Raw genomic sequence first — 26,567 nt, 5'->3', positions numbered from 1 at the left:
TTCGTTGATCTTTTGTATGGTTTTCTTATTTTCAGTGTTATTTATTTCTACCCTAACTTTAGTTATAATCCAGCCTTTAGGTTCATTATTAGTCAATAATTTGTTTTGCTTTATATATATATATATATATATTTATTTATTTAATTTTTAGGTTCATTATTAGTCTATAATTTGTTTTGCTTTATATATATATTTAATTTTTAAATATTTATTTATTTATTCCATTTTGTTGTCCTTGTTGTTTTATTGTTGCAGTCATTATTGATGTCATCGTTGTTGGATAAGACATAGAGAAATGGAGAGAGGAGGGGAAGACAGAGAGGGAGAGAAAAAGACAGACACCTGCAAACCTGCTTCACCGCCTGTGAAGCGACTCCACTGCAGGTGGGGAGCCAGGGCTTGAACCGGGATCCTTACTCTGGTCCTTGCACTTTGCGCTGCCTGCGCTTAACCTGCTGTGCTACTGCCCGACTCCCCTTGTTATTTTTATCATTGCCATTGCTGTTGTTGTTGCTGGATAATATTGAGAGAAATGGAGAGAGGAGGGGAAGATAGGGAGAGAGAAAGACACCTGCAGACTTGCTACCACCTGACTCCCTTGGCTTTATATATTAACTCTTCTTTCAGCCACCAGGTTCCATATGCTACCATGATGCCAACCGGACTTCCCTGGGCAGATAACCCCACCAATATGTCTTGGAGCCCTGCTTCCCCAGAACCCCACCCCACTAGGGAAAGAGAGACAGGCTGGGAGTATGGATAGACCTGCCAGCGCCCATGTTCAGCGGGGAAGCAATTACAGAAGCCAGACTTTCCACCTTCTGCACCCCATAATGACCCTGGGTCCATACTCCCAGAGGGATAAAGAATACGAAAGTTGTGGTCTGGGAGGTGGCACAGTAGATAAAGCATCGGACTCTCAAGCACGAGGTCCTGAGTTCAGTCCCCAGCAGCACATGTACCAGAGTGATGTCTGGCTCTTTCTCTTTCCTCCTATGTTCCTCATAAATAAACAAACAAATAAATAAAATATTAAAAAAAAAGAATACGAAAGTTATCAAGGGAGGGGATGGGATATGGAGTTCTGGTGATGGGAATTGTGTGAAGTTGTACCCCTCTTATCCTATGTTTCTTATCAGTATTTCCTTTTTATAAATAAAAATTTAAAAAAAAAGATGAGTTCCTGGTGGTCAATGGATAAAGATTCTCAAGTATGAGCTCCCAATTTCAATCCCCAGCAGCACATGTACCAGAGTGATGTCTGGTTCTTTCTTTCTCTGGTTCTTTCTTTCTCTCCTTCTATCTTTCTCATGATTAAATTAAAAATAAAAATAATACATATAAAGAAAGTAAGATAGCTCTGAGTTCAGGTGATGATATGATGTTGGTCATCCTCGCCCAAGACTGGGGAGAAATTAGGGACTAATGTATACTGGGCATCCAATACAATAAAACCTGGAAGTTGATAGATGCCACGTCCATTTTACAGATGTGTGACTGATTGGACCAGGTGGTGGCGCACCTGGTTGAGTGCATATGTTATAATATGCAAGGACTCAAGTTCAAGACCCTGGTCCCCACCTGGTGAAGGAGGACTGCAGTTGTCTTTCTGTCTCTCTCCTTATCAACCCCTTCTTTCTTAATTTCTGGCTGTCTCTATCTAATAAAAAAAAAAATAGCGGAAAGTAGAAGGAAAAGGGCAGAAGCTGGAACTAAAGCTCTCCCTATGCTGTGACCACCAGGGGGCAGCCCCTGACTTGCTATGACACCTGAGTCACAAACCCTTAGTCCTGAGGAGGAAGAATCCACCCACCACCCATGGAGAATGGTTGAGTCAAGTCTTTTCAAGGTTGTGTAGCATCTTGGAGACAAAACTGTGGTTGTCTAGGTGTTTCAGAGAGGTTAAATCATTTGTTCAAGATTATGTAACTAGTCTGTGGGGGCGCTGGTATTTTTTAAAATATTCATTCCCTTTTGTTGCTCTTGTTTTTTATTGTAGTTATTATTGTTGTTGTTATTGTTATCGTCGTTGTTGGATAAGACAGAGAGAAATGGAGAGAGGAAGAGAAGACAGAGAGGGGAAGAGAAAGATAGACACCTACAGACCTGCTTCACCACCTGTGAAGCGACTTCCCTGCAGGTGGGGAGCCAGGGGCTTGAACCAGGATCCTTATGCAGGTCCTTGCACTTTGCACCATGTGCGCTTAATCTGCTGCACTACTGCCTGATTCCCTGGGGGCACTGGTATTTGAATGCAGTCTGATTCCAAGACAGTTTAAAAAAAAAGATTTATTTACTTATTTTTTTTATTTTATTTAAGAAAGGATTAATTAACAAAACCATAGGGTAGGAGTGGTACAATTCCACACAATTCCCACCACCCAATCTCCATATCCCACCCCCTCCCCAGTAGCTTTCCCATTCTCTATCCCTCTGGGAGCATGGACCCAGGGTCATTGAGGGTTGCAGAAGGTAGAAGGTCTGGCTTCTGTAATTGCTTCCTCGCTGAACATGGGCTTTGACTGGTCGGTCCATACTCCCAGTCTGTCTCTCTCTTTCCCTATAGGGTGGGTCTCTGGGGAAGCTGAGCTCCAGGACATATTGGTGGGGTCTTCAATCCAGGGAAGCCTGGCCGGCATCCTGATGACACCTGGAACGTGGTGGCTGAAAAGAGAGTTAACATACAAAGCCAAACAAATTGTTGAGCAATCATGGACCCAAAGCTTGGAATAGTGGAGAGGAAGTGTTAGGGAGGGTACTCACTGCAAACTCTAGTGTACTTCTGCTTTCTTACTTTGGTGCCATACTCCCAACTCAGTCAATTTCTGCTTTGCGTTTCTACTTCTTCTTTTTTTTTTTTTTTTACATGCATAACATTCCCCAGATTCCCATTTAACAATACAATCCCCACTATTTCATTCATCATTTTTCATGGACCTGTATTCTCCCCACCCACCTACCCACCCCAGAGTCTTTTACTTTGGTGTAATACTCCAATTCCATTTCAGGTTCTACTTGTGTTTTCTTTTCTAATCTTGTTTTTCAACTTCGGCCTGAGAGTGAGATCATCCCGTATTCATCCTTCTGTTTCTGACTTATTTCACTCAACATGATTTTTTCAAGGTCCATCCAAGATCGGCTGAAAACGGTGAAGTCACCATTTTTTACAGCTGAGTAGTATTCCATTGTGTATATATACCACAACTTGCTCAGCCACTCATCTGTTGTTGGACACCTGGGTTGCTTCCAGGTTTTGGCTATTACAAATTGTGCTGCCAAGAACATATGTGTACACAGATCTTTTTGGATCGATGTGTTAGGTTCCTTAGGATATATCCCCAGGAGGGGAATTGCAGGGTCATAGGGTAGGTCCATTTCTAGCCTTCTGAGAGTTCTCCAGACTGTTCTCTACAGAGGTTGGACCAATTGACATTCCCACCAGCAGTGCAGGAGGGTTCCTTTAACCCCACACCCTCTCCAGCATTTGCTGCTGTTACCTTTTCTGATGTGTGACATTCTCACAGGAGTGAAGTGATATCTCGTTGTTGTCTTGATTTGCATTTCTCTGACAATCAGAGACTTGGAGCATTTTTTCATGTGTTTTTCGGCCTTTTGGATCTCTTCTGTGGTGAATATTCTGTCCAAGTCCTCCCCCCATTTTTGGATGGGGTTATTTGTTGTCTTGTTGTTGAGTCTGGCAAGCTCTTTATATATGTTGGTTATTAAACTCTTATCTGATGTATGGCATGTAAAGATCTTCTCCCATTCTGTGAGGGGTCTTTTGATTTGGGTAGTGGTTTCTTTTGCTGTGAAGAAGCTTTTTAATTTGATGTAGTCCCATAGGTTTATACTTGCCTTAGTCTTCCTTGTAATTGGATTCGTTTCATTGAAAATGTCTTTAAAATTTATGCGGAAAAAAGTTCTGCCAATATTTTCCTCTAAGTATCTGATAGTTTCTGGTTTAACATCCAAGTCCTTGATCCACTTGGAATTTACTTTTGTATTTGGTGAAATACAGTGATTCAGTTTCATTCTTCTGCATGTTTCAACCCATTGTTTCCAATACCATTTGTTGAAGAGACTCTGCTTTCCCCATATAATAGTCTGGGCCCCTTTGTCAAAGATTAGATGTCCATACGTGTGGGGCCTCATTTCTGGGCTCTCAATTCTATTCCACTGGTCAGTGTGTCTATTCATGTTCCAGTACCAAGCAGTTTTGATGACAATGGCTCTATAATACAGTTTGAGATCTGGCAGTGTGATGCCTCCGGTTCTGTTCTTTTTTCTCAAGATTGTTTTGGCAATTCTAGGTCTTTTCTGGTTCCAGATAAACATTTGTAGCATTTTTTCTATTCTCCTAAAAATGTGCTTGGGACCTTGATGGGGATAGCATTAAATTTGTAGATGGCTCTGGGTAATATATTCATTTTGATGATGTTAATTCTTCCAACCCATGAACATGGAATATCTTTCCACTTCTTTGTGTCTTTTTCAATTTCTTTGAGTAGTGACTCATAATTTTCAGTATACAAGTCTTTCACTTCTTTGGTTAGGTTTACTCCTAGATATTTTACTGTTTTTGTTGCTATAGAAAAAGGAACTGATTTCTGGATTTCAATTTCTTCTAACTTAGTGTTTGCATAGAGGAATGCCACTGACTTTTGAATGTTAATTTTATAGCCTGACACATTACTGTATTGCCTGATGATTTCCAAAAGCTTCTTGCTGGATTCCTTAGGTTTTTCCATGTATACTATCATGTCATCTGCAAATAAGGAGAGTTTGACTTCTTCTCTTCCAATCTGTATGCCTTTAATTCCTTGCTCCTGCCTGATTGCTATGGCAAGAACTTCCAACACTATGTTGAATAGTAATGGTGATAGTGGGCAGCCCTGTCTAGTACTTGATCTGAGTGGAAATGCTTCCAGTTTTTCACCATTGAGTATGATGTTGGCTGTAGGTTTGCTATACATAGACTCCACTATCTTCAGGAATTTTCCATCTATTCTATTCCCATTTTTTGTAGTGTTTTGATCCTAAAGGGATGTTGTATTTTGTCAAAGGCTTTCTCTGCATCTATTGATATGACCATGTGGTTTTTGGTCTTGCTTTTGTTGATGTGGTGGATCACATTGATTGATTTACGTATATTAAACCAACCTTGCATGCCTGGGATAAACCCCACTTGGTCATGATGAACAATCTTTTTGATATACTGCTGTATCCGGTTGGCTAGAATTTTGTTCAATATTTTCGCATCTATGTTCATCAGAGATATTGGTCTGTAGTTTTCTTTTTTGGTTGTGTCCCTGTCTGCTTTTGGTATCAGAATGATGTTGGCTTCATAGAAGCTGGCAGGGAGTATTCCAGTGTCTTCAATCTTCTGGAAGAGTTTTAAAAGTAGAGGTATTAGTTCTTCTTTGAAAGTTTTGTAGAATTCATTTGTAAAAACATCTGGTCCAGGACTTTTATTTTTGGGAAGATTTTTGATAACTGTTTCAATTTCATTAGCTGTGATGGGCCTGTTCATGTTATCCACTTCCTCTTTACTTAGTTTTGGAAGTTGGTAGGTATCTAGGAAATCATTCATTTCTTCCAGGTTCTCTAGCTTGGTGGCATATAGTTGTTCATAGAAGCCTCGCATGATATGTTGAATTTCTGCAGTGTCTGTTGTGATTTCTCCTCTTTCATTTACTATCCGATTTATTTGGGTTTTCTCCCTTTTTTGTTTTGTGAGTCTGGCTAAAGGTTTGTCGATTTTGTTTACTCTTTCGAAGAACCAACATTTACTTTCGTTGATCTTTTGTATGGTTTTCCTATTCTCAATGTTATTTATTTCTGCCCTAACTTTAGTAATTTCTGTCCTTCTGGTTGCTTTAGGATTTCTTTTTTGTTCTTCTTCTAGGTCTTTAAGATGTGCAATCAGGCTGTTTATTTGTGCCTTTTCTTGTTTCCTAATGTGTGCTTGAATAGCTATGAACTTCCCTCTTAGGACTGCTTTAGCTGTGTCCCAAATATTTTGATAGCTTGTGTCTTCATTTTCATTGAACTCTCGAAACATTTTGATTTCTTCCTTGATTTCCTCTTTGACCCAGAAGTTGTTAAGAAGTGTACTGTTGAGCTTCCACATTTTGGGACTGTTACTAATCTTTTGTTGATTGTTAAGTGTTAGTTTAATTCCACTGTGGTCTGAGAAGATGCTTGGGATGATTTCAGTGCTCTTGAATAGGCTGATGCTGTCTTTGTGGCCTAACATATGGTCTATCCTTGAGAATGATCCATGTGGATTTGAGTAAAATGTGTATTCCAGTTTCTTGGGATGAATGACTCTGAAAATGTCCAATAGTTCTAGTTTATCTATCTCTTCATTTAGCTCCCTTATGTCTTTACTGATTTTCTTCCTGGATGATCTGTCAAGTTGAGAGAGTGGGGTGTTGAAGTCCCCTACTATGATTGTGTTACTGTTAATATATTGCTGTAGGTCTTTCAGTAGAAGTTTGATGTATTTAGATGGCTTCTCATTGGGTGCATAGATATTAATAATTGTTAAGTCCTCTTGATTGACTGATCCTCTGAGCATTAAGTAGTGTCCATTCCTATCTTTTTTAATCTTATCTATTTTAAAGTCTATCATGTCAGATATGAGAATAGCTGTTCCTGACCTTTTATGTGGACCATTGGCTTGAATGATAGTTTTCCATCCTTTCACTTTAAGTCTGTGTTTGTCTTGTTGAGTTAGGTGAGTTTCCTGTAGACAACATATTGTTGGGTTGTGTTTTCTGATCCATCTTCCTACTCTGTGTCTTTTAATAGGTGAATTCAGGCCATTGAAATTTATTGATATCAAAGATTGAAGATATTTTAACGCCATTCTTCTAGAGTTTTAGAGTGTTTTGATATATGTCCTATTTGTGGTGGTCAGGTTGTTTATAGGAGACCTTTCAGAACTTCTTTCAGGGCAGGCTTGGTGATGGTTGCTTCCTTCAACTGTTGCTTGTCTGAGAAGGTTTTGATGCTTCCATCTAGTCTGAATGACAGTCTAGCAGGATATAGTATTCTTGGCTGAAAGCCTTTCTCATTGAGCACTCGATAGATATCTTGCCATTCTCTTCTGGCCTGTAGTGTTTGTATGGAGAAGTCTGCTGCTAATCTTATGGGTTTTCCTTTGTAGGTGACTCTTTGTTTTTCTCTTGCAGCCTTGAGGATCCTTTCTTTACCCTTATTCCTTTCCATTCTAAGTATGACATGTCTTGGTGTCTTTAGGTCTGGATTAATTCTGTTTGGGACCCTCTGGCCTTCTTGAATCTTTATGTCTTTGGTGTTGTCTAGACTAGAGAAATTTTCAGCTATTATGGCCTGGAGAATGCTTTCTTCCTCTCCTTCTCTTTCTTCCTCTGGTAAGCCAATAATGCGTATATTGTTTCTTTTGAAGTCATCCCATAGGACTCTGTTGTTGTTTTCAGCATCTCTTAATCTCTTTTTGAGATCTCTTACTTCTTTTTTAGTTGTCTCTAATTCATCCTCAATCTTGCTAATTCTGTCTTCAGCCTCATAGATTCTATTCTCTCTGCCCTCTACTGCTTTCTGGAGTTCATCTATTTTGTTGCCCTGCTCTGATACTGTTTTAGCTTGTTCAGCTAGTTGCCTTCTTAGCTCAGAGATTTCAGCTTTCAGCTCTCTAATAACCATGAGATTATTAGAATTTTCTTCCATATTCTCATTTGTTGTTCCTGCATTTCTGATTACAATTTTTTCAAATTCTTTACTCACTCCTGTTATTATTTCCTTAGCTAATGTTTGGATGTTGAACTCGTTGTTTTGTGCTTCACCCTCTGGAGGACTTTTAGCTGGACTCTTGTCCTGGTTCGAGTCTCCAATATTTTTTCTTGTTGTTTTAGCCATTTTATATATTATGTTATGTTATGAGTTCCCTTTATCAGTACTTTTCAAATTATTGATCACTATTGCCTGGATTGACTTGTGTCTAAGTAATTTAATTAAAGGGTTTACCGTGGTGAAAATTAACAGTTTTTTTTTCAATCCCTGAGTTGAAGCTCAGTGGTGTAAAAGCCTCTTTTTTTTCTTCCTGTAGGCTATGGATGCCTGAGGGCTTTTAAACTATCAATAGGCTTCTTCGCTTAATCACTGACTCCTAACCAAGAGATAAAGCAGGGTGTGGCAGAGATAATCCAGTGGCTATGCAAAGAGACTTTCACAGCCCCTCAGCTATGCCACCGAGGTATAGGTCTTCTCCTGAGTTTCCCGGTTAGATCTCTGTCCCCTGGTGTCCCTCCCTGTTGCTGCTCCAGATTCTGAGGGAAGTAGCAATGGAGACTCAGAGTTGCACTTGGTGAGTCTCTGGGGAGTCCTTTCCTCCCTTCAGCCGTCCCCTTGTTGTGGAGCAGACTGGAGGTGGTGTCTCCACTGATAAACTGCTGAATGTTAGCAGTCACTTAATCTCTCCTTAGGCCCCTCTCTCTTCTCTGTCACCAGCCACGCGTGTTTGTACTCACGTGTGATTTACTGGGTTCCTGTGGTCATTCTAGTCCTGTCTTGTTTCGGTCTGGGTGGTCCCCTTTGGTATTCCTAGTTGATCTGGGAGAGGAGAGGAGAGGAGAGAAAGGGATCTGCTGCTCGTAGCTCCGCCTCCGGAAGTCCTATTTACTTATTAATGAGAGAGAACTAGAGCAAATAGTGTATCATTTTGGTACAAGTGATGCCAGTAAGTGAACCTAGGACCTCGTGTTTGCAAGCTCAGCACTCTAGACACTGTGACACCTCCCAAGTCGAATAAGCCAGCATATATACATACATACATATATATATATATATATATATATATATATATATATATATATATATATATATATATCACCAGAGCCACTGCTCAACTTTGACTTGTGGTGGTACTGGGGATATCTCTACTTTGTACTGTGTTAATTCATTTGAGTGTGGAACATATGTATGAATGTATGCCATACTTTTGTACTAATCTTGATGTAGCCTCCAAACTTCATTTAATAGAATAGATCTTACATTTGTGCCTGTAAAATATATACTTTATGTAATGGACACTTTGTGGCTTCTCCATAAACATTAAATAATGTGTAAAATAGTAAATGAGTGGATTTTCTCCAATAAAGAAATTAAACAAACAAAAAAAAGTAAATGAGTGGATTTATTAGTAGATGCTAAGTTCTTGCAATATTGTGTGAGATAAAGCAGACCTTTTTATCTGTGAGATGATGAAGCAGGTAGAGCATTAGTCTTGCATGTTCAGTCTCCAGCATTGCACATGACGGAGTGAGGCTCCTATTCTCTCTTCTCCTTCCCTTTCTTATATTAGAAATCTTTTTCTTCTCTTATCTTCTTTTTTAAGTCTTTTTTTTATTGTTGCTGTAGTTGTTATTGTTGTTGTTGTTGGATAGGACAGAGAGAAATGGAGAGAGGAGGGGAAGACAGAGAGGAGGAGAGAAAGACACCTGCAGACCTGCTTCACTGCCTGTGAAGCAACTCCCCTGCAGGTGGGTGGGTGGGGGGGGGCTCTACCGGTATCCTTCTGCTGGTCCTTGTGCTTTGCACCACATGCGCTTAACCCACTGCACTACCACTCCCCTCTCTCTCTCTTTTTATGTAAACCTCTCTGAGACATATATTCCTTAATGGAGATCTGAATATGAATAAGTCCTAACTTTTCTCTTTTTTTATTTTTTAAGATTTTTTAATTATTTATTTATTTATTCCCTTTTGTTGCCCTTGTTGTTTCATTGTTTTAGTTATTGTTGTTGGATGAGAGAGAGAGAGAGAGAGAGAGAGAGGGAGGGAGAAATGGAGAGAGGAGGGGGAAGACAGAGGTGGGGAGAGAAAGACAGCTGCAGACTTGCTTCACAACCTGTGAAGCGACTCCCCTGCAGGTGGGGAGCCGGGGATTCTTACTCAGGTCCTTATGCTTTGCTCCACATGCGCTTAACCCATTGCGCTACTCCCTAGTCCTAACTTTTCTACACTGTGCCAAGTCAATGCAGACTAAGTAAGACCAATGCTTGTTATGCAAATAGAGCTCCCAAACTCCCTAGAAGCCCAGTGCCTCGCCAATCACCTTGTTTCTCCTAGTCTCAATTATAGAATTTCTAGAACAGCCCTGGGGTAAGGTAAGACTTGATGGAATGAATTAAGTCAGGGAAGTAGGTTAATTCTGGGCCCATCAGGGCTACTGAGGCTTATTCTGAGTAAAGAATGGGGGTTGGGCGGTAGTGCAGCGGGTTAAGTGCACGTGGTGCAAAGTGCAAGGACCGGCGTGAGGATCCGGGTTAGAGCCTCTCCCCCCACCCTACTCCCCACCTGTAGGGGAGTCGCTTCAAAGGCGGTGAAGCAGGTCTGCAGGTGTCTTTCTCTCCCCCTCTTTGTCTTCCCCTCCTCTCTCCATTTCTCTCTGTCCTATCCAACAACGAAAGACATCAACAACAACAATAATAACAACAACAAAGCTACAACAAGGGCAACAAAGGGGGGAAAATAATGGCCTCCAGGAGCAGTGGATTCGTGGTGCAGGCACCGAGCCCCAGCAATAACCGTGAGGCAAAAAAAAAAATCTTAAGTATCATAAGTTGGGGGAACCACATCCTGGTCTCGCTTGCCCATTCACCCTAGAGTTAACTGTTATCTAAACACCATCCTCTTATTCAAAAAGTTTAGCAACCTGCCCACTTGCTGCTCCTTCTCCTAGCAAACTAGATAGTGCCATCAGTAGCATCTTCTGTTTTTGGGGATATACGCATTTGATGCTCAAAGTCTCTGGCATTTGAGATCATTGGTAAGTGATATGTGATCCTATGTTTCATAGGAAGTTCCCCACCACCATTTGGTGACAAAAAGCCTGATCACAAACAGTGGGTTGTTCTTCCGCCAGCCAGACCTCCCGGCTCGCAGCCCCCTTGCCAATTGGAATGCCCTTGGACATGACCCGAAGACTGTTGCTCATCTTTATCATGATCCATTCAGGTGACAGAGTTTTCTGCCAAGAACTGGAGGGATGTGAGGTTTGGGAGGAGGAAAGACTGAGGAGGCTGGATATAGATGTGCCAAGAGAGAAGGCTCGGTTTGGGCTGAACATTGAATCCTGGGTGAATGGTAAGGAAAGGAGAGTGGGAGCAGTTGGGGTTCTCCAAAGCCAATTTATAGTTCCTTCTATGTCTTTATGTTACCAGCTGAATCACTTTCTTTTTTAAAAATATATATATTTTTAAGACTTTTATTTATTTATTTATTTATTCCCTTTTGTTGCCCTTGTTGCTTTATTATTGTAGTTAATATTGTTGTTGTTGGATAAGACAGAGAGAAATGGAGAGAGGAGAGGAAGACATAGACGGGGAGAGAAAGATAGACACCTACAGACCTGCTTCACCGCTTGTGAAGCAACTCCCCTTCAGGTGGGGACTCGGGGGTTCGAACCCAGATCTTTACGCAGGTCCTTGCACTTCACGCCACCTGCATTTAACCCGTTAACCCGCTGCGCTACCGCCAGGCTCCCTTAATATATATACTTTTTAATATATGTTTTTAATATTTATTTATTTTCCCTCTTGTTGCACTTGCTTTTTTTAATTGTTGTTGTTACTGATGTTGGATAGGACAGAATGAAATGGAGACAGAGGAGGGGAAGACAAAGAGGGGGAGAGAAAGATAGACACCTACAGACCTGCTTTACCGGCTGTGAAGCAACTCCCTCAAGGTGGGGAGCCGGGGGCTCGAACGGAATGGTTTCGCCCTTCCTTGTGCTTTGTGCCACGTTTTTAACCCGGTGTGCTACCGCCCAACTTCCGCTGAATCACCTTCTGACATCCATTCTAGTACTCTTTTCTTTTTAGACATATTCCTAATAAAATAAAGTTGGTTTAAAAAAATGGAAAGAGAAAGGGATTTAAATGGAAAAGTGAACTACTTTATTATTTATTTTTCCTTTTTTTTGGCCCTTGTTTTATTGTTGTTGTAGTTTTATTATTGTAGTTGTTGATGTTGTCGTTGTTAGATAGGACAGAGAAAAATGGAGAGAGGAGGGGAAGACAGAGAGGGGGAGAAAGAGAGACACGTGCAGACCTGCTTCACTGCTTATGAAGCGACCCCCCTGGTGGGGAGCCTGGGCTAGAACCAGGATCCTTACACTGGTCCTTGCATTTCGCACCATGTGCCCTTAACCCGCTGAGCCACTGCCCTACCCCCAAGAGTGAATTATTTTTAAGGTATAAGTTTTAATTTGATAAATTTACTAAGCCATTTAAACAAGGCTTATCATCTGAGGTTTAGATATAATTAGGAGTGTTGAAAACCTAATTATATCTAAGATAAGTTTCTTAGTGAAACTGATTTTAATTAAATGAGAGATCTTAGCTGTCAAACATATTCATTAACTAAATGCAATGTGGACTTCAAACCCACAGCTTCAACATCCACTGGGAACTTGAGCGAATTCTCAGGCACCACTAAGAAATCCTGGGGGTGGAGCCCAGGAATATGCTTTATCAATCATTACAGATGGTTTCACTGAGTTGTCAACTTTCAGAACTGCTGAAAAAGATGAATAACTAGTAAATTCCACTAACTAGAAAGTTTAATCAGGGACTTTAGTAACTGGTTTAGTTTATTGATTTGGATGAGTTAAATGGGGATCTCAACTTATAGTCATTTCTCTACCTGAAGATTTAGTTAATACTCTCAATAAAAGCAAAAATGGCAAGAATCATACACAATAGAATGTCATTAAAGTGGTCTTAAAGGTGGTGCATTAGATGAAGCATTAGACTCTCAAGCATGAGGTCCTGAGTTCAATCTCTGGCAGCACATGTACCAGGTGATGTCCGATTCTTTCTCTCTCCTCCTATCTTTCTCATAAATAAATATTTTTTAAAAAAGAATGTCATTAAAATACTATTTAGAATAATGTAATTAGTGATATGGGTTAACTAGGCAGTGATATTCATTAACTGGTTTCAACTTCATTATGGCAGGGTAGATTACATCAATATATTAATTAACAATGAATAAATGTAATTGGAGAATGACAATAGAATGTGAGGGTAAGAGATAGTATGGAACAGTATGTAATAACCTAGTCAATAAGCTGTGCTGAGAAATTATGTTGTTAAAGAGGAAAAGGCTTAATGAACCACCCAAAGTGCTTGTCCCTCTGGGTCTTTCACAGGTGATGGGACAGCTGGGCTATTCTACTGCAAGCTATCTTGTTTTTTCTCTTTGCAGTAACTAAGATGTCTTTGGTTCTTCTCTCTATTGCTAGGATCCTGCACTCTATGGGTGTCTCAGCCTCCTGAGATTCATATCCAGGAAGGCAAAGCTGCCATCCTGCCTTGCTCCTTCAATGCCAGCCAAGGGAAACTGGCCATCGGTTCTGTCACATGGTACCGAGATAAGGTGGCCCTAGGGAAGGAGGTGAATAATGGGACCCCAGAGTTCAGGGGCCGCTTGGTCCCTCTTGTATCTTCCCGTTTCCTCAAGGACCACCAGGCTGAGCTGCACATCTGGGATGCCCGAAGCCATGATACAGGAGTCTATGTGTGCAGAGTGGAGGTTCTAGGCCTGGGTACTGGAACAGGGAATGGGACTCTGCTGGTGATAGAGAAAGGTGAGGCATCAGCTCAGCATTTTTGGCATTTAGAAGTTCTTCCCAATGTTTCTTCTTGAGCTTGGGCATTACTCTTTCTCTGGCCACTTTTCCCAAGCTCTTCTCTATTGCCCACATGTAGACCCACAGTGGTTATCATCCAGCACAAACCTCCTCCTCCTCCGAATGGGATTCTATGCTTTCAGCTTTCTCTCTGTGGTAATGGGCAGCACCATCTATTACCAAGGCAAATGTGAGTAACAAAGTTGGGGCAATAGTGGAAGGGATGGGAAGAGCCGTGATAAGAATTAGAGGTCAAGAGACAGAAACAAAGAGAGGAGGAGGAGGAAGCCTTCAGCAACTCCTGTGTCTCCCACCAGGTCGCTGTCACATGGGATCACACAACCCTTCCTTGAATGGCCTCTGATGAGTGGAGTGATTCAGATCCGAGGGATCCCAGCTTTCTTCAGAAGATTCCAATAAATCCCTTTGTGCCCTACAGCTAACTCCTTTGTGAGTCTTGTATGTTCCTTCTTCATTTTCCAGATGCCTGTGTGTACCCCCTCTGGGTTCCCTCAATTCTGGACTCTTCTATTATGTTTGGCCTGGGAAGGTGCAGCAAGGGAGTGTCCCAGCTTTGATGCCCAGAGCCCCTTCCCACCGTTAGCATGGGATTCAATACACTCAGGCCCAAGAGACTGAGGTCTAATTTCTTGAGAGGTGAGGAGGATCAGATGCAATAAATCCTGCTCAACTGCTCAAAGACAGATGCTCCTGTCTGGCTCTCAGGGAAGCTCAGGACCCTAAATACCCTCTTTCACTTAGTAAACTCCAGAGTGAGTGGAGAGAAAGTTGCTTACAGCTTGATTGTAGCTATATTAGAAGGAGGTTGGAGCTAGACTGAGGAGCCTGAGACACAGAAGGTGATGAGACCATAGACTTTAAAATTTTTTTTAATTAAGTTTGGATATTATGAGATTAAATTACTGTTCTGACATTTTGCATGATGATGTGGAAAAAACCCAGGACCCTGTGCCTGCAAGACAAAGGCTTTTATTAGGTGAACCATAAGACAACTCTGGCAGGCACCCCTGGGTTGAGGGAGTCATTTGGGGCCTGTCATGTGGCTTTGTTTTGGGCAATGCAGGCGTAGTCAGCACTGGGGTCCTCTTTGATGCCTTCTCTTTCACTGTCAGGCAGCCTCTGCAGAGATGCATAGTGGAGCTCCTGCTCTGAAGGCTGGGACTGGGCCGGGCAAGAGGTGTGAGGTGAGAGGTCAGGGCATAAGGTGTGAGGTGAGAGGTCACCCTGGAGGCTTCCCCGTAGGGTCTGTTCTTGCTCCACCCCACCTCCTTACCTCTCTTCCTCTCCTTTCACTCCTTCCTTCACTCTAACCCTCCCTCCAGGCTCCTCTCTCCTTTCTCCCTCCTCTCTCTTCTCTTTAACTCTTTCTGTTATTCCTCCTGCAAGCACAGGCTCTTGTTTGGTTTTTCTCATGGTCCTTCTCTGTGTGTCTCTGTTTTTCCACTGATCTCACACTTATTTTCTCTCTTATTTTTTATTTTGTTTTTTCTCTTATTTTTACTTTCTTGTGCTATGATTATCTTTCTCATCCTTCATCTAGTTTTTAAATATTTATTTTATTATTTATTAATGAATGAGAAGGAGAGAGCCACAGCATCACTTTAGCATATTAGATGCTGGTGATCAAACTTGAGACCACATGCTTGAGAGTCCAATATTTTATCCACTGTACCACATCATGGGCCATAGATCTTCATCTTTCTCTCATTTCACTTTCTCTCTCTCTCTTTCTTCCTTCCTTCCTTCCTTCCTTCTTCCTGGCTCTATAGCATTTCTTTTCCATCTTCTTTTTCTGGCTTTCTTTCTCTTATTTTCTGTCTCTCTCATGCTCTCCTTTTACCTCTCTTCTCTTGCTCTCCATCTCTGCCCTCAGCTCCCTCTGGTCACCCCATCACCCCTTGCCCTACCCCCAGACTCACCCAGCTCCTCTCCAGCCTCCTCACTGAAAGAAAAGCAGCAGTTCAGTGTGGTCCTGCCCTCCCACTGTGACTTCCAGCTTCTTTATTAGTCTCCCCCCCAGGGGTGTTTCCATACTTGCAGACTTCCCTGTGGCCCCCATGGTCAAAACCCCAGCCTCTCTCTCTCTGGACATCCTTTCTTCTGTCACCTTCCTCACCTTGCACATCAGGTCCAATGGGGAGACTTTGGGGCAGGGGCAATAGGGGCATTGCTGTGCATAGGTGAGGGACGTAGGGGTAGGGCTTACCTCTCCGATGGAGCCAACACAGACATACGGATAGAAGGACCACAATTAGGAGCAGGACCCCTCCCAATGCTCCATAAGATACAGTAAAACATAGATCTGTAGGGGGAAAGGGTGATGGTTACAGGGCCCACATCCCTCTTCAGCTTACCCCAGATCCTTAGTTGGAATGGAAGTCTCAGCTCCCCTCTCTAACAGTCTCAGGGACAGAAAAGCTCTTAGACGTGCTTTCCCCAGATCCTTCTGCCTCGCTGCCTATCAAGAGTATCCATCCCTCATCTTGTACCTCACTCACACCTGAGACTGCTCACCTCCTCAGAGGCTTCCCACAGCTATCCCGGCCACCTCTGGGTCTCCCTCCTGTACCGACTAGTCATGAGAGGCCCTGAACACCTACTCAGAAATGGTAAATACCACTTTTATTATTATTTTTTTTAGAGCTAAAGAAAGAGGGAGAGACATGTTACAACTCTTTTAGAATTTGTCTAGCAGGTCTTCAGGTCTATACCAAAAGGTTCCCCCCCCCAAAAAAAAAAAAAAGAAAGAAGGGGAGACACCACAGCACTGAAGTTTGTCCTAGTACTATAGTACTCCCGTGTGGCTTATTGGGGGTTTGAAACTGGGTTGCCCATATGGCAACACAGGTGCCCTCCCGGGTGAGCTATCTCTATAGCCCCTGAAGATGCCACTTTAAAAAAATTATTTGTTCATTTTTTTAAAATGAATGAGAGATATAGAGGGAAAGAGAGAGGCCAGGGCACTGCTTAGCTCTGGCTTAGGGTGGTGTTGGAGATTGAACCTGGGATCCTTATAGCCTCAGGCATAGAAATATTTTACATACCCATTATGCTATCTCCCAGCCCAAGATACCCTTTTTTACCCACCACTTCCTGTGCACCCTCAGCCTTCCCTGTGTGGAGGGTAATCTTACCGGTTGTCCAGCTCTTACAAGTTGCCATTAGGTTGGAGACCAAAGACTGGCCTGAAGGTTAGGAAATTTAGCTCCTGCTGGGTTTGGCTGAAAGGCCTGGGGTGAGTCACGTGCCTTGAGTTCCTCATTTGTAAAGTGTTGGGGCCCCTGTTACAACCATTCCTGCACTGTGGAGACTTATTTATTTGCCAATCCTGAGCTGGGCATTTCCCTTCATCACTGCTCATTCCCACAGCATAGGATTTTCAGCTACTGCATTCGTTGGTTGAGGAACCTGAGACTGGAGCCTGAATTCTTGCAGGGACATCTAGCCTAGGAGTGGAAGAGATAAGGTTTGAAACCAGCCCTGTCTAGTTCCAGAGTCCACCTCTTTTCTCTGTTCTAGGCTGAGCAGGAGGTTCCTAGAAGCCTCTCCAACCCTCAATAGTTCTAAGTTTAGGTGAAGGGGCAGTTGGAGGAAGAGCCAGGATCTGGAGTGGTAGCAGGGAGGGTCTGGTGGAAAAATAGGGAGAATGCTATTCAGTGCCTCTGGTGATCTCCTCAGCCCCACAACTCAGAAGATAGTCCCTCCCCCAGGCCTGCTGGGCTGGAACGGAGAGCTGCTTTCCCCAGGTAAAAACTGCTAGGGCTGGGGCCAGGTGGTGGCTCACCTGGTTGAGTGCACATGTTACAATGTGCAAGGACTTGGGTTCCAGCCCCTGGTCCCCATCTGCAGGGGGAAAGCTTAACAAGTGATGAAGCAGGGCTGCAGGTGTCTCTCTCCCCCCCATCATCCCCTTCCTTTTCTATTTCTGGCTGTCTCTATCCAATAAATAAATAAATAAAGATAATACCAAAAAAAATTAAACAAACAAACAAAAAATTGCTAGGGCTAAAGTGGGGCATGAGTGTTTGGGCCCCACAACTTCCCCTCAGGCACTTCCTGTCCTTTAACCACTGGTTCCTGTTTGAGGATAAAGAAAGGGCTGCTGACTACACCTGTATGCACTGCCCAGGAGCTGGAAACTGAGTCTTTCCTGGTTTCTAGAGGATGCCAGGGTGTGTGTGGGGTGGGGGCAGAAGCACAGATGGGGAGGAGGTAGCCCTAAGGGGCAGTGACCACAGAAGTGAATTGTTTTATTTTCTTTGGTGAGCAGTGGCAAAAGCTGAACAGAGCATGTGGCCTAGGGGACGTCAGAGTCATACTCTCTCTTCCTTCATTGTGGCCTCTGTTCATTCTGGGTGTGACTGCCCCTTCTGTACACCCACCACATGCCATTCTCCCCACCAGGGTCCCAGACTCTTAGTCAATAACTTACAGGGGGAACAACTGGTAGAGCTACTGGGTGGGGAGGAGTGTGACCACTTCAGACATCTCTGCCCATCCCCCTGCCCCCCCCCCCCCCCCCCCCCCCCGCTTTAGCCTTAGCTTCTCCTTCAGCCTGAGCACCACCCCACAATCGTTGGGACAGGAAGTTAGAGTTTGAGGGCTGAGTTACAACATCTTTCCTTTCAGACTCTTGGAACTAGAACTAAGCCTATACTCCCACTCTCCCCAGCTTCAGCCATCCTATCGATCCTGCAAGGAGCTAGTGAATCTACATCTCTTTCTGGTGTTTCCCTTGATGAACTTGCTCCCAATTATCCTTCACAATGCATTTGCTGAGAGACCATGACCCTGCTATATATATGTAGACACACATCCTGGTTCCCACATCAGACTGAGAATTTGGTGACTTGCCTGGTGCTCTGGGGTTGTAAACAGCAAGCTCCTTGGCTTACTGAGCAACACACAACAGTCAGAGTCAGCCACACTAGATGACATGAGCACTATTGCTAGGCGAGGACAGAAAAGTGTTGACAATTGGTGCTGAGAAAGGAGGTGAGGGCGAGGCAGGTGAACTTCCTGCAGCTGGCAGCATTCTCTAGTCATACACATTAGTAAGGGCAGTGGTGCAAGGCCCTTTGGACAGAGACTTTGTGGTGGCACTGTGGTTGAAAGGAGATGGAGACTGGAGAGTTACGCATCTGGTCTACCTATTCTTTGAGGAGAATGAAGGCTGGGGAATTTATGGCTAGACCAGAGGTAAGGAAGAATCCATATGCTTGAATCTACACACATTTCCACTTCTTCTTCAAATTTAGGAGCTTTCTATTACTTCCTCCTCCCTGCCACCCACAGTGTTTCCCGTGAGGTATAGCAAGACAATGTTCAGTGCTTTTTGTTGGGTTTTTTTTTCTTTTCGTTTTATTACTAAAAAGTTCATACAGAAAGAAAAAAGAGTTTTACAGGGAACATATCCCTATCACCCAGATTCTACAGTCAGTGTTTTTTTTTTTTCTTTCTCAAAACAAAACATTTAATGAACAACCAAACTCACTGAACCACAAAGAAAAATCAGGTGGAATACTTGTTATTGAATATTTAGAGGAACTTGATTTTCCTTTAGCTATGTACACAATTTAAAAAGATGATTGTATAAAAACATGATATAGATGACATTTTTATCATCAAGCAATAATCTTAGTCAGTGTCCCCCAATGCAATTATTTCAGGTTTTGCTACTGATAGAATTTTTTTTCTTTACTGGGGGGATTAATAGTTTACAGTTGACAGTAAAATGCAGTACTTTGTACATGTGTAACATTTCTCAGTTTTCTACATAACAATCTATCCCACCCCAGGTCCTCCTCTGCCATCATGTTCCAGGACCTGAACTTTCCCTCACCCCAGAGTCTTTTACTTTGGTGCAATACATACAATTAGTGTTTTATGTATTTCTATTAGTGTATTTACTTTATCACATATCTGTCAATATATCTTTTTTTTAATACCTTTCAAAGTCTCAAACATTACTACATTTTGCCTCTTTACCATATTTATAATTGACTCAAATACAATATTCATTTCCCCTTTTCTTTTTTTGGGAGGTATTGAGGAAAGCAAAATATACCACATACAGTGGTATGCACAAATATGAAGTTAGTAGTTAATTTTTGGTGACTGGGATCTAACCCATCTTCACATCTAAAATATGAAATGTGTTTTATTTGGAGATACACCCCTGGTCTCCAGTACTCCAACATCTTACAAAAAGTATTTAATTATTTATTTATTAATGAGATAGATAGATTGAGAAAAGCTGGGCATCATTCTGGTATGTGCCATTCTGGGGATTAAACCTTGAACCTCATGATTTAGAGACCAAGATTTTATCCATTGTACCACCTTTTGGGCTCCTAGTATTCTGGGTTTTTTTTTTTATTAATTTATTCACTAATGAGAGTGATGAGAAAGAGTAAAAATCAACAACAATAACAAGAAAGGCAACAAAATGGGGAAAACAGCCTCCAGGAGCAGTGGATTCGGTGCAGGCACCGAACCCCAGAGATAAGCCTGGAGGCAAAAAAAAAAAAAAAAAAGAAAGAGTAAAAATCAGAGCATCACTCTGGCACTTGTGATACCAGGGACTGAATTCGGGCCCTTATGCTTGAAACTCTAGCACTTTATCTACTGTATATCCTCCTGAGTCACCGTAGCATTCTCTCTCTCTCTCTCTCTCTCTCTGTTTGTCACCAGGGCCTATCTGTGGGGCTCAGTGCCTGTAGATAAATCCACTGCTCCCGGAAGCCATATTTCTCCCCCCCCTTTTTTCTTTTTTCCTTTATTTCCCCTTTTTTCTTTCCTTTTTTTATTAGATAGGATGGAGAGAAACTGAGAGGGGAGGGAAAGATAGAAAGGGAGAGAGAAAGAGAAATACTTGCAGACCTGCTTTACCTCTCATGAGAGTCTCCCCCCCACCCCCCCGCACAGGTGGGGAGCAGGGATTCGAACCCAGGTCCTTGCACATGGTAACATGTATTCTGTCTTAAAAGTGTCTTGTGGGGAATCGGAGGTAGTGCTGCGCATTAAGGGCATGTGGTTCGAAGTGCAAGGACCAGCGGAAGGATCCTGATTTGAGCCCCTGGCTCTCCACATGCAGGGAGTTGCTTCACGGGCTTGAAGCAGGTCTGCAGGTGTCTATCTTTCTTTCCCCCTCTCTGTCTTCCCCTCCTCTCTCCATTTCTCTCTGTCCTATCTAACAATGATAACATCAATAACAACAATAACAACCACCACAACAATAAAACAACAAGGGCAACAAAAGGGAAAAACAAAAACAAACAAAGTGTCTTGTGGGCCTGGCCCTGGAGTCAGATAGTCTGGGTTCAGATCATGACTGTGTGATCTGCCACAAGATCCTACATATCTCTGTGCCTTAGTTTCCTCTTACTGTCTTTGTCAGGATTAAAATAATAATTCTAAGAGTGGAGAGACAACACAATGGTTAAATAAGAAGACTTTCATGCCTGAGGCACCAGAAGCCCCAGGTTCAGTCTTGGCACTAACAGAAGCCAGAGCTGAACAATTCAGTGGTAAAATAAATAAGTAGATAAATACAAAGTAATTGTTACATATAAAGTATATAAATCAGTGGCAGGCACATGCTAGCTGCTATTTGTACGTTAGCTTTACTATTATCATCATCACTGAAACACACAGAGATGTCATTAACAAGGGAGACCATTGGACATAACTTTGTCTTCTATAGATTTTCTCCATTGTCCTTTCAACTTCTTCCGATCTGCCTACCATACCATTAATTTGATCCTAACATCTTTGCTTTGTTAACACATTATTCATTTGTCTTCACTTATTTATGAACATTTAGTGAGCACCTATTGAGGACAGGACTCATTCTAGACTGGGAAACTCTTTGAGGGTGGGGCATGCCTCATACACTCCTGCCTGTACTTAGGATAGCAAGGAAGGTGATGCTCCATTTCCATCCTTCCTTGAGATCTCAAGAATCAGTGGCGAGGGTGAGGCCCCCTTCAGTTCTGCTTTTCTCACCTATCTCTGGGGGTTAGAGCTAAGCAAGGGAATGGGAGGAGTAGGGCGGCCCAGTATAGGGATAGGCTCTTCTCAGCGATCCAGGCATCCATACCTCAAGACCTCAGGATTTGTTCTCTATTTAGCCCCTGACCTCAGAGAATGGACACAGCTTTCCCTCCAAAACCCATCTTTGGGGTGTAGAAGAATGCAGACTGCAATGGAAGTCTGGAATTCTAGATTCTTCTAGCTTATCTGCACGACTTTCTGCAAGCTACCTTCCCTTCCTGGGCCTCAGTTTACCTCCCTACTATGCTAGAAGATCTTGAAAATTCTATCTTTACCCTGAAAGTCTATTTCTTCACACCAACTCCTTCCCCAGTTCAGAGAACTCAGACATCTAGCTGCCTCACCCCAGCTCTGCGTAAACAGGAAGCTGGGTGAGGGGAGTAAGGGTGTTGGAAAGTCCCTGCCAGGTGTGTGTCTATGGGGGGGGGGGTGGCCCCGCCCATGAGGTATGAAAGCCCCTCTGCCCTTGTCCTAGCTCAGTCTCTCAATGGAGGCAGTGGTGCTGGAGGAACGGGGTAGGAAGTCCCAGGGGAAGAGCTGCCTCCTGCTGGCTGTGGCAGGAGCCACTTCCCTGGTGACCCTACTGCTAGCTGTGCCCATCACTGTCCTAGCTGTGCTCATCTTGGTGCCTCAGGAGCAGGAAGGACTGGTAAGTGATTGCAACACAAAGAGCGTTGTATATTGTTTATATCACTTACCTCTGGGGGGGTCTCATGACTCATCTCAGATGACTTGGGTGTCTCTCTGGTGGAGTGTCTTGTCAGTCTCTGCTGCCTCTCTTTCTAGGCTCCTGTGATGCTATTGTATCCTGATGTCTTCAAGCCCCTTGCTAGTTGTCCTCCTCTACTAACGGACACTTGGGTCTCTGTCTCTCTTTCCAAGTACTGATGCCTTGCTTGCTGTTTTATTGGGAGATGTGTGTTGGGGATAAGGCTGCTGAGAGAAACCTCAGACATGGAGTTAGGTTTGTGCTGGGAGGGGGAGGGTTGGTATCAGCTGAGACTGATCTCTGGGCACTGTGACCCCCACCCACCCAGGTAACCAGGATTGCTGACCCAGGGGCACAAGCCCAGCAGCAATTGGGTAAGAGGAGACCATCAACCCCTCCCCCTGCTCCAGCCCCACAAGGACTTCCAGCTCCCGTCCATCCAAGTCCCCAGGAATTCTCTTCCTCTAGGAAACCAGCTGCCTCATTCCTGGGCTCTGTCTTCCCAGGGGATCCATAAATAAGTGGCTGCCCTGCCCCCAATAGTGGACTGTTTGCCCCTTCCAGGATCCCAGGAGTTGCCAGAAAAGACAGCAGAGCCAGATCTCAGCCCTGGGCTCCCAGCTGCACATCTTATAGGTAAGATTCCCATAGAAGAGTGCAGGGTTCCTGCCAGTCCCCATGTGCACTGAGTCCCCTTGCTCTGTTACTGCATGCTCGGTTTCTGATGAACTTCTGGACTTCTAGCTCCCCCAAAGTGCCATTCCTTCCACTCCTCCTGGCATTCTAGCTTGCTTTCCTCCAGGAACAGGGAAAATCCAGCCTGGGTCACCCAAATGTCTTCAGTCCCCATATGCAATAAGTATCGCAGAGGGAGGAGCATCATATCATCCCTCCACTCTTTCCCTCCTCGGCTCCTCCACCCCACCCTCCGCCATTCCTCTTCACGTCCACCCTCCAGAAGCTCGGGGTCGGGCGAGGGGGAGGGTTTCCTCTCAGGATCGGGTTCGGGAGAGCCTCTGGTCTCGTTTCTCCACAGGCGCTTGGATCACAGAGCAAGGGCTCGGGTGGGAGACAGAGAATGAAGAGGCATTTCTGAGGAGCGGGACTGAGTTCTCGGGCGCCCAGAGGCTGGCGCTCCCGCAGAACGGCCTCTATTACCTCTACTGTCACATCGGCTACCGGGGTCGGGCGCCTCCTGCTGGCCGGTCCTCCGCCCACCGCTCGGTCACGCTGAGCAGCCGGCTGTACCGGGAGGGGGGTGCCTACGGCCCCGGGACTGATGAGCTGCTGATGGAGGGCGCCGAGAGCGTGACCGCGGTCTTGGACCCAGCCCAGCGGCAGGACTACGGGCCCCTGTGGTACACGAGCGTAGGGTTTGGGGGCCTGGTGCAGCTCCGGAAGGGTGAGAGGGTTTATGTCAACATCAGTCACCCCAACATGGTGGACTACAGAAGAGGGAAGACCTTCTTTGGGGCGGTGATGGTGGGGTGAAGGCTGCCCTCCACTTGAGGAAAAACAACTACTTGGTGGACTTGTGTGAAACAGCCCAGATACTGAGGATCCCGGCAACGTGGACCTCACAGCTGGGAAAATATAGGAGGCTGTTTAAAAACTGTTTTCAAGCCTGATGATAATAAAGAATGTCAAACTTTGGTGCAGCCAGCATAGGTACTGAGAAGCTGAAGTGTCTTCATTTGGGGTGCAGTAAGCAGGGGTAGTGAGTTGGGAGTGGGTGGGTTAGGAATAGATAAGAATGGTTATGCAAAATATATAACAAAATGGTTGTGCCCAAGGCTCCAAAGACCTAGGTTCAATGCTCTGGTGAAAAAAAAAGAAAGAAAGAAAGAAAGAAAGACAAGAAATAAAGTGTCTTTAATTGGTGTTAATTGGGACACGTGTTGGTTATATATTCTTTGCATTTTTCTGGTCAAAACAATTCATTAACAGTTCATAGGGCCTCTGCTGCCTGGTATAAAGGTTTGCAGACACCCCTCCCCCAACATATACATATTCTATGACCTTAGCAGTCAGCTGAAATGTAGCAGAAAAGATATCTCAAATGACCAAGCACTGTGATTCTCTCAGAGTTACAAGCTCCCTACCAGGCTCCACAGTGCACTCTTTTCTCTTGTATCCCTGGTCCCTCTCAACTGTGAGAGGACTCACTATATGGGGAGATTAGCACCACTCAGTCATAGATTAAATCTGATTAGTTGAGGAATAAACTCTGGAGTGGCCCAGCTCTTCTCTCCTGTTGGTTGCCTGAAGGTCCCTTTAACTACTATAATCAGCACCCCTTCAAGGAAAGAACCCAGTTTATGGAATGTGTAGACAGAAGATTAAGGAATCGTTAGGTATTTGAGAGAGAACTTGGGTAGAAATAGTGCATGAAGATATTTGGAAACCTGGGGAGGAGGGTAAGCTGATGCCACCTGACCCTGCCAAGGTTGAGATGCTAAATTCTCCCCCTGCTTCACACATCAGGCCCCCTTCCCATGAGAGGAAAAGTGTGGGGTTGCTGGGGTTAGGAACAGCAGCTCCTTCACCTCAAGACTGACTTCCATCTCCAGGCTAGAAGAAGCAGAGGAGGATTCACACCCTGTCTAGGTCACCCCACCCTTGCAGCAAACCCCATGGTTTCCCCCTGCTTGGCAACCCAGAAAGGGAAGCCTAATTTCTGAGCTAGAGTGGGGGGTGCCTCCCTTTCCCTTCCCTTCCCGTCTCTTCCCTTCCCTCTTTGTTACTTCATTACATTTCTTCCTTCCTTCTTCTCTTTCTCCCTTTCTCTCTTTTCTTCTTTCTTTCTTTCTTTCTTTCTTTCTTTCTTTCTCTCTTTCTCCCTTTCTCTTTCTTTCTTTCCCAGAGCACTGCTAAACTCTGGCTTCTGGTGGTAATAAGGTTTGAACCTGGAAACTTTGGTACTTCAGGAACAAAGATCTTTCTGCATAACTACTATGCTTTAGAAGAGCCTTCCTGGCTGTCTAGAGAGGGTGCTTTACTTAGCTCACTGCCTTACATCCCCACATCCTTTATCAAAAAATTAAAACCCAAACCAAACCAAATCAAAAAGCAATAATAACAACGAACAAAAACAGAACAAGCTGACATAGAGATCCTTGACCCCCTTAGTCCTGTTTTTTTTTTCCCATTTATTTATTTACAAACCTTCACTACTCTGGACTTTTTCAGATAGAGAGGGAGACAGATATAACAACAAAGAGGGGAAGACACCACAGTACTGAAGCTTCTTCTAATGCAGTGGCGGGGGGGGGGGGCAGTGTGGTTTGTGTGCATGACAAAGTGGGCACACTATCCAGGTGAACTTTTTGGTCACATACCCTTTGTATTTTGGTGGAGGATCAAACCCATGATCTCACACATACAAAGCATGACCCATGATTTTTATTTTCTTCTCTTTTTCTCAATAAAAAATTTATTTATTTATTTTATTAGTGATTTAATAATGATTAACAAGATTGTAAGATAACAGGGGTACAATTCCATACAATTCCCACCAGAGTTCCATATCCTCTCCCCTCTGTTGAAAGTTTCTCTATTCTTTTTTTAAAATTTTTAAATTAAAAAAAATTATTTATTTTCCCTTTTGTTGCCCTTGTTGTAGTTTCTCTATTCTTTATCCCTCTGGGAGAATGGACCGATGATCTGTACAGGATGTGGAAGGTGGAAGGACTGACTTCTGCAATTGCTTCTCTGCTGTACATGGACATTGACAGGTTGATCCATACCCCCAGCCTGTTTCTATCTTCTGTCTCTTCATGCATGCAAGACCTATGCTTTGCTGCTGAGCAACCTCCCTAGACAAAAGGATTTATTTATTTACTTAGCCAGTAGGGTTATTACTGGGCTGTATGAGTGCTCCTGACAGCTTTGGGCTATAGTGTATCAGGCCAAGCATACATAGTGGAAAATGCAAGGGTCAGCGCAAGGATCCCGGGTCAAACCCCCAGCTCCCCACCTACCAGGAGGTCACTTCACAAGTGGTGAAGCAGATCTGCAGGTGTCTATCTTTCTCTCCCCCTCTCTGTCTTCCCCTCCTCTCTGGATTTCTTTCTGTCCTATCCAACAACAATAAGCAACAACAGC

At 43.6% G+C, this 26,567-nt stretch overlaps 3 protein-coding genes and 1 non-coding gene across 9 annotated transcripts in view; 3 read left to right on the top strand and 1 right to left on the bottom strand.

Annotated features, from left to right (window-relative positions):
* The window catches only part of NCR3 (natural cytotoxicity triggering receptor 3), a 47,572-nt gene extending 33,451 nt beyond the window's left edge, over positions 1–14,121 (top strand). For 4 of the 5 annotated variants that reach the window (XM_060189451.1, XM_007537172.3, XM_060189452.1 and 1 more), the window contains exons 2-5: positions 10,844–11,001; positions 13,292–13,636; positions 13,758–13,868; positions 13,996–14,121. In XM_060189451.1, the coding sequence (XP_060045434.1) occupies positions 10,947–11,001; positions 13,292–13,636; positions 13,758–13,868; positions 13,996–14,042 (558 nt within the window). In that variant the 5' untranslated portion in view covers positions 10,844–10,946 and the 3' untranslated portion in view covers positions 14,043–14,121. The remainder of the gene's footprint in view (positions 1–10,843; positions 11,002–13,291; positions 13,637–13,757; positions 13,869–13,995) is intronic. The other variant, XM_060189453.1, reaches the window with a different exon arrangement.
* A 431-nt stretch (positions 14,122–14,552) lies between these two features.
* On the bottom strand, positions 14,553–16,979 carry LST1 (leukocyte specific transcript 1). The gene is made up of 4 exons (XM_016194315.2): positions 16,834–16,979; positions 15,906–16,001; positions 15,619–15,641; positions 14,553–14,860 (listed from the first exon to the last, which is right to left on the bottom strand). The coding sequence occupies exons 1-4, from the start codon at positions 16,859–16,861 to the stop codon at positions 14,735–14,737; spliced, it is 273 nt and encodes a 90-aa protein (XP_016049801.1). The 5' UTR covers positions 16,862–16,979; the 3' UTR covers positions 14,553–14,734.
* Positions 16,361–16,424, top strand: LOC132538483 (U7 small nuclear RNA). The gene has a single exon (XR_009549839.1). It is a non-coding gene; the product is annotated as a U7 small nuclear RNA (small nuclear RNA).
* A 5,166-nt stretch (positions 16,980–22,145) lies between the features above and the next one.
* LTB (lymphotoxin beta) lies at positions 22,146–24,134 on the top strand. Of its 2 annotated transcripts, XM_007537141.3 has the most exons (4): positions 22,146–22,403; positions 22,792–22,837; positions 23,028–23,099; positions 23,500–24,134. In XM_007537141.3, exons 1-4 carry the CDS (start codon positions 22,242–22,244, stop codon positions 23,952–23,954), a joined length of 735 nt encoding a protein of 244 aa, XP_007537203.1. In that variant the 5' UTR covers positions 22,146–22,241; the 3' UTR covers positions 23,955–24,134. The 2 variants fall into 2 exon arrangements, with proteins under 2 accessions (XP_007537203.1, XP_016049799.1); XM_016194313.2 differs by lacking the exon at positions 22,792–22,837 and having other exon boundaries at positions 22,230–22,403; positions 23,500–23,635.
* Positions 24,135–26,567: the final 2,433 nt, after the last annotated feature.

The sequence above is a fragment of the Erinaceus europaeus genome, chromosome 4, assembly GCF_950295315.1.
Source record: "Erinaceus europaeus chromosome 4, mEriEur2.1, whole genome shotgun sequence".
NCBI classification, from domain to species: Eukaryota; Metazoa; Chordata; class Mammalia; order Eulipotyphla; family Erinaceidae; genus Erinaceus; species Erinaceus europaeus.
This window is presented reverse-complemented; position numbering and strand designations above follow the sequence as displayed.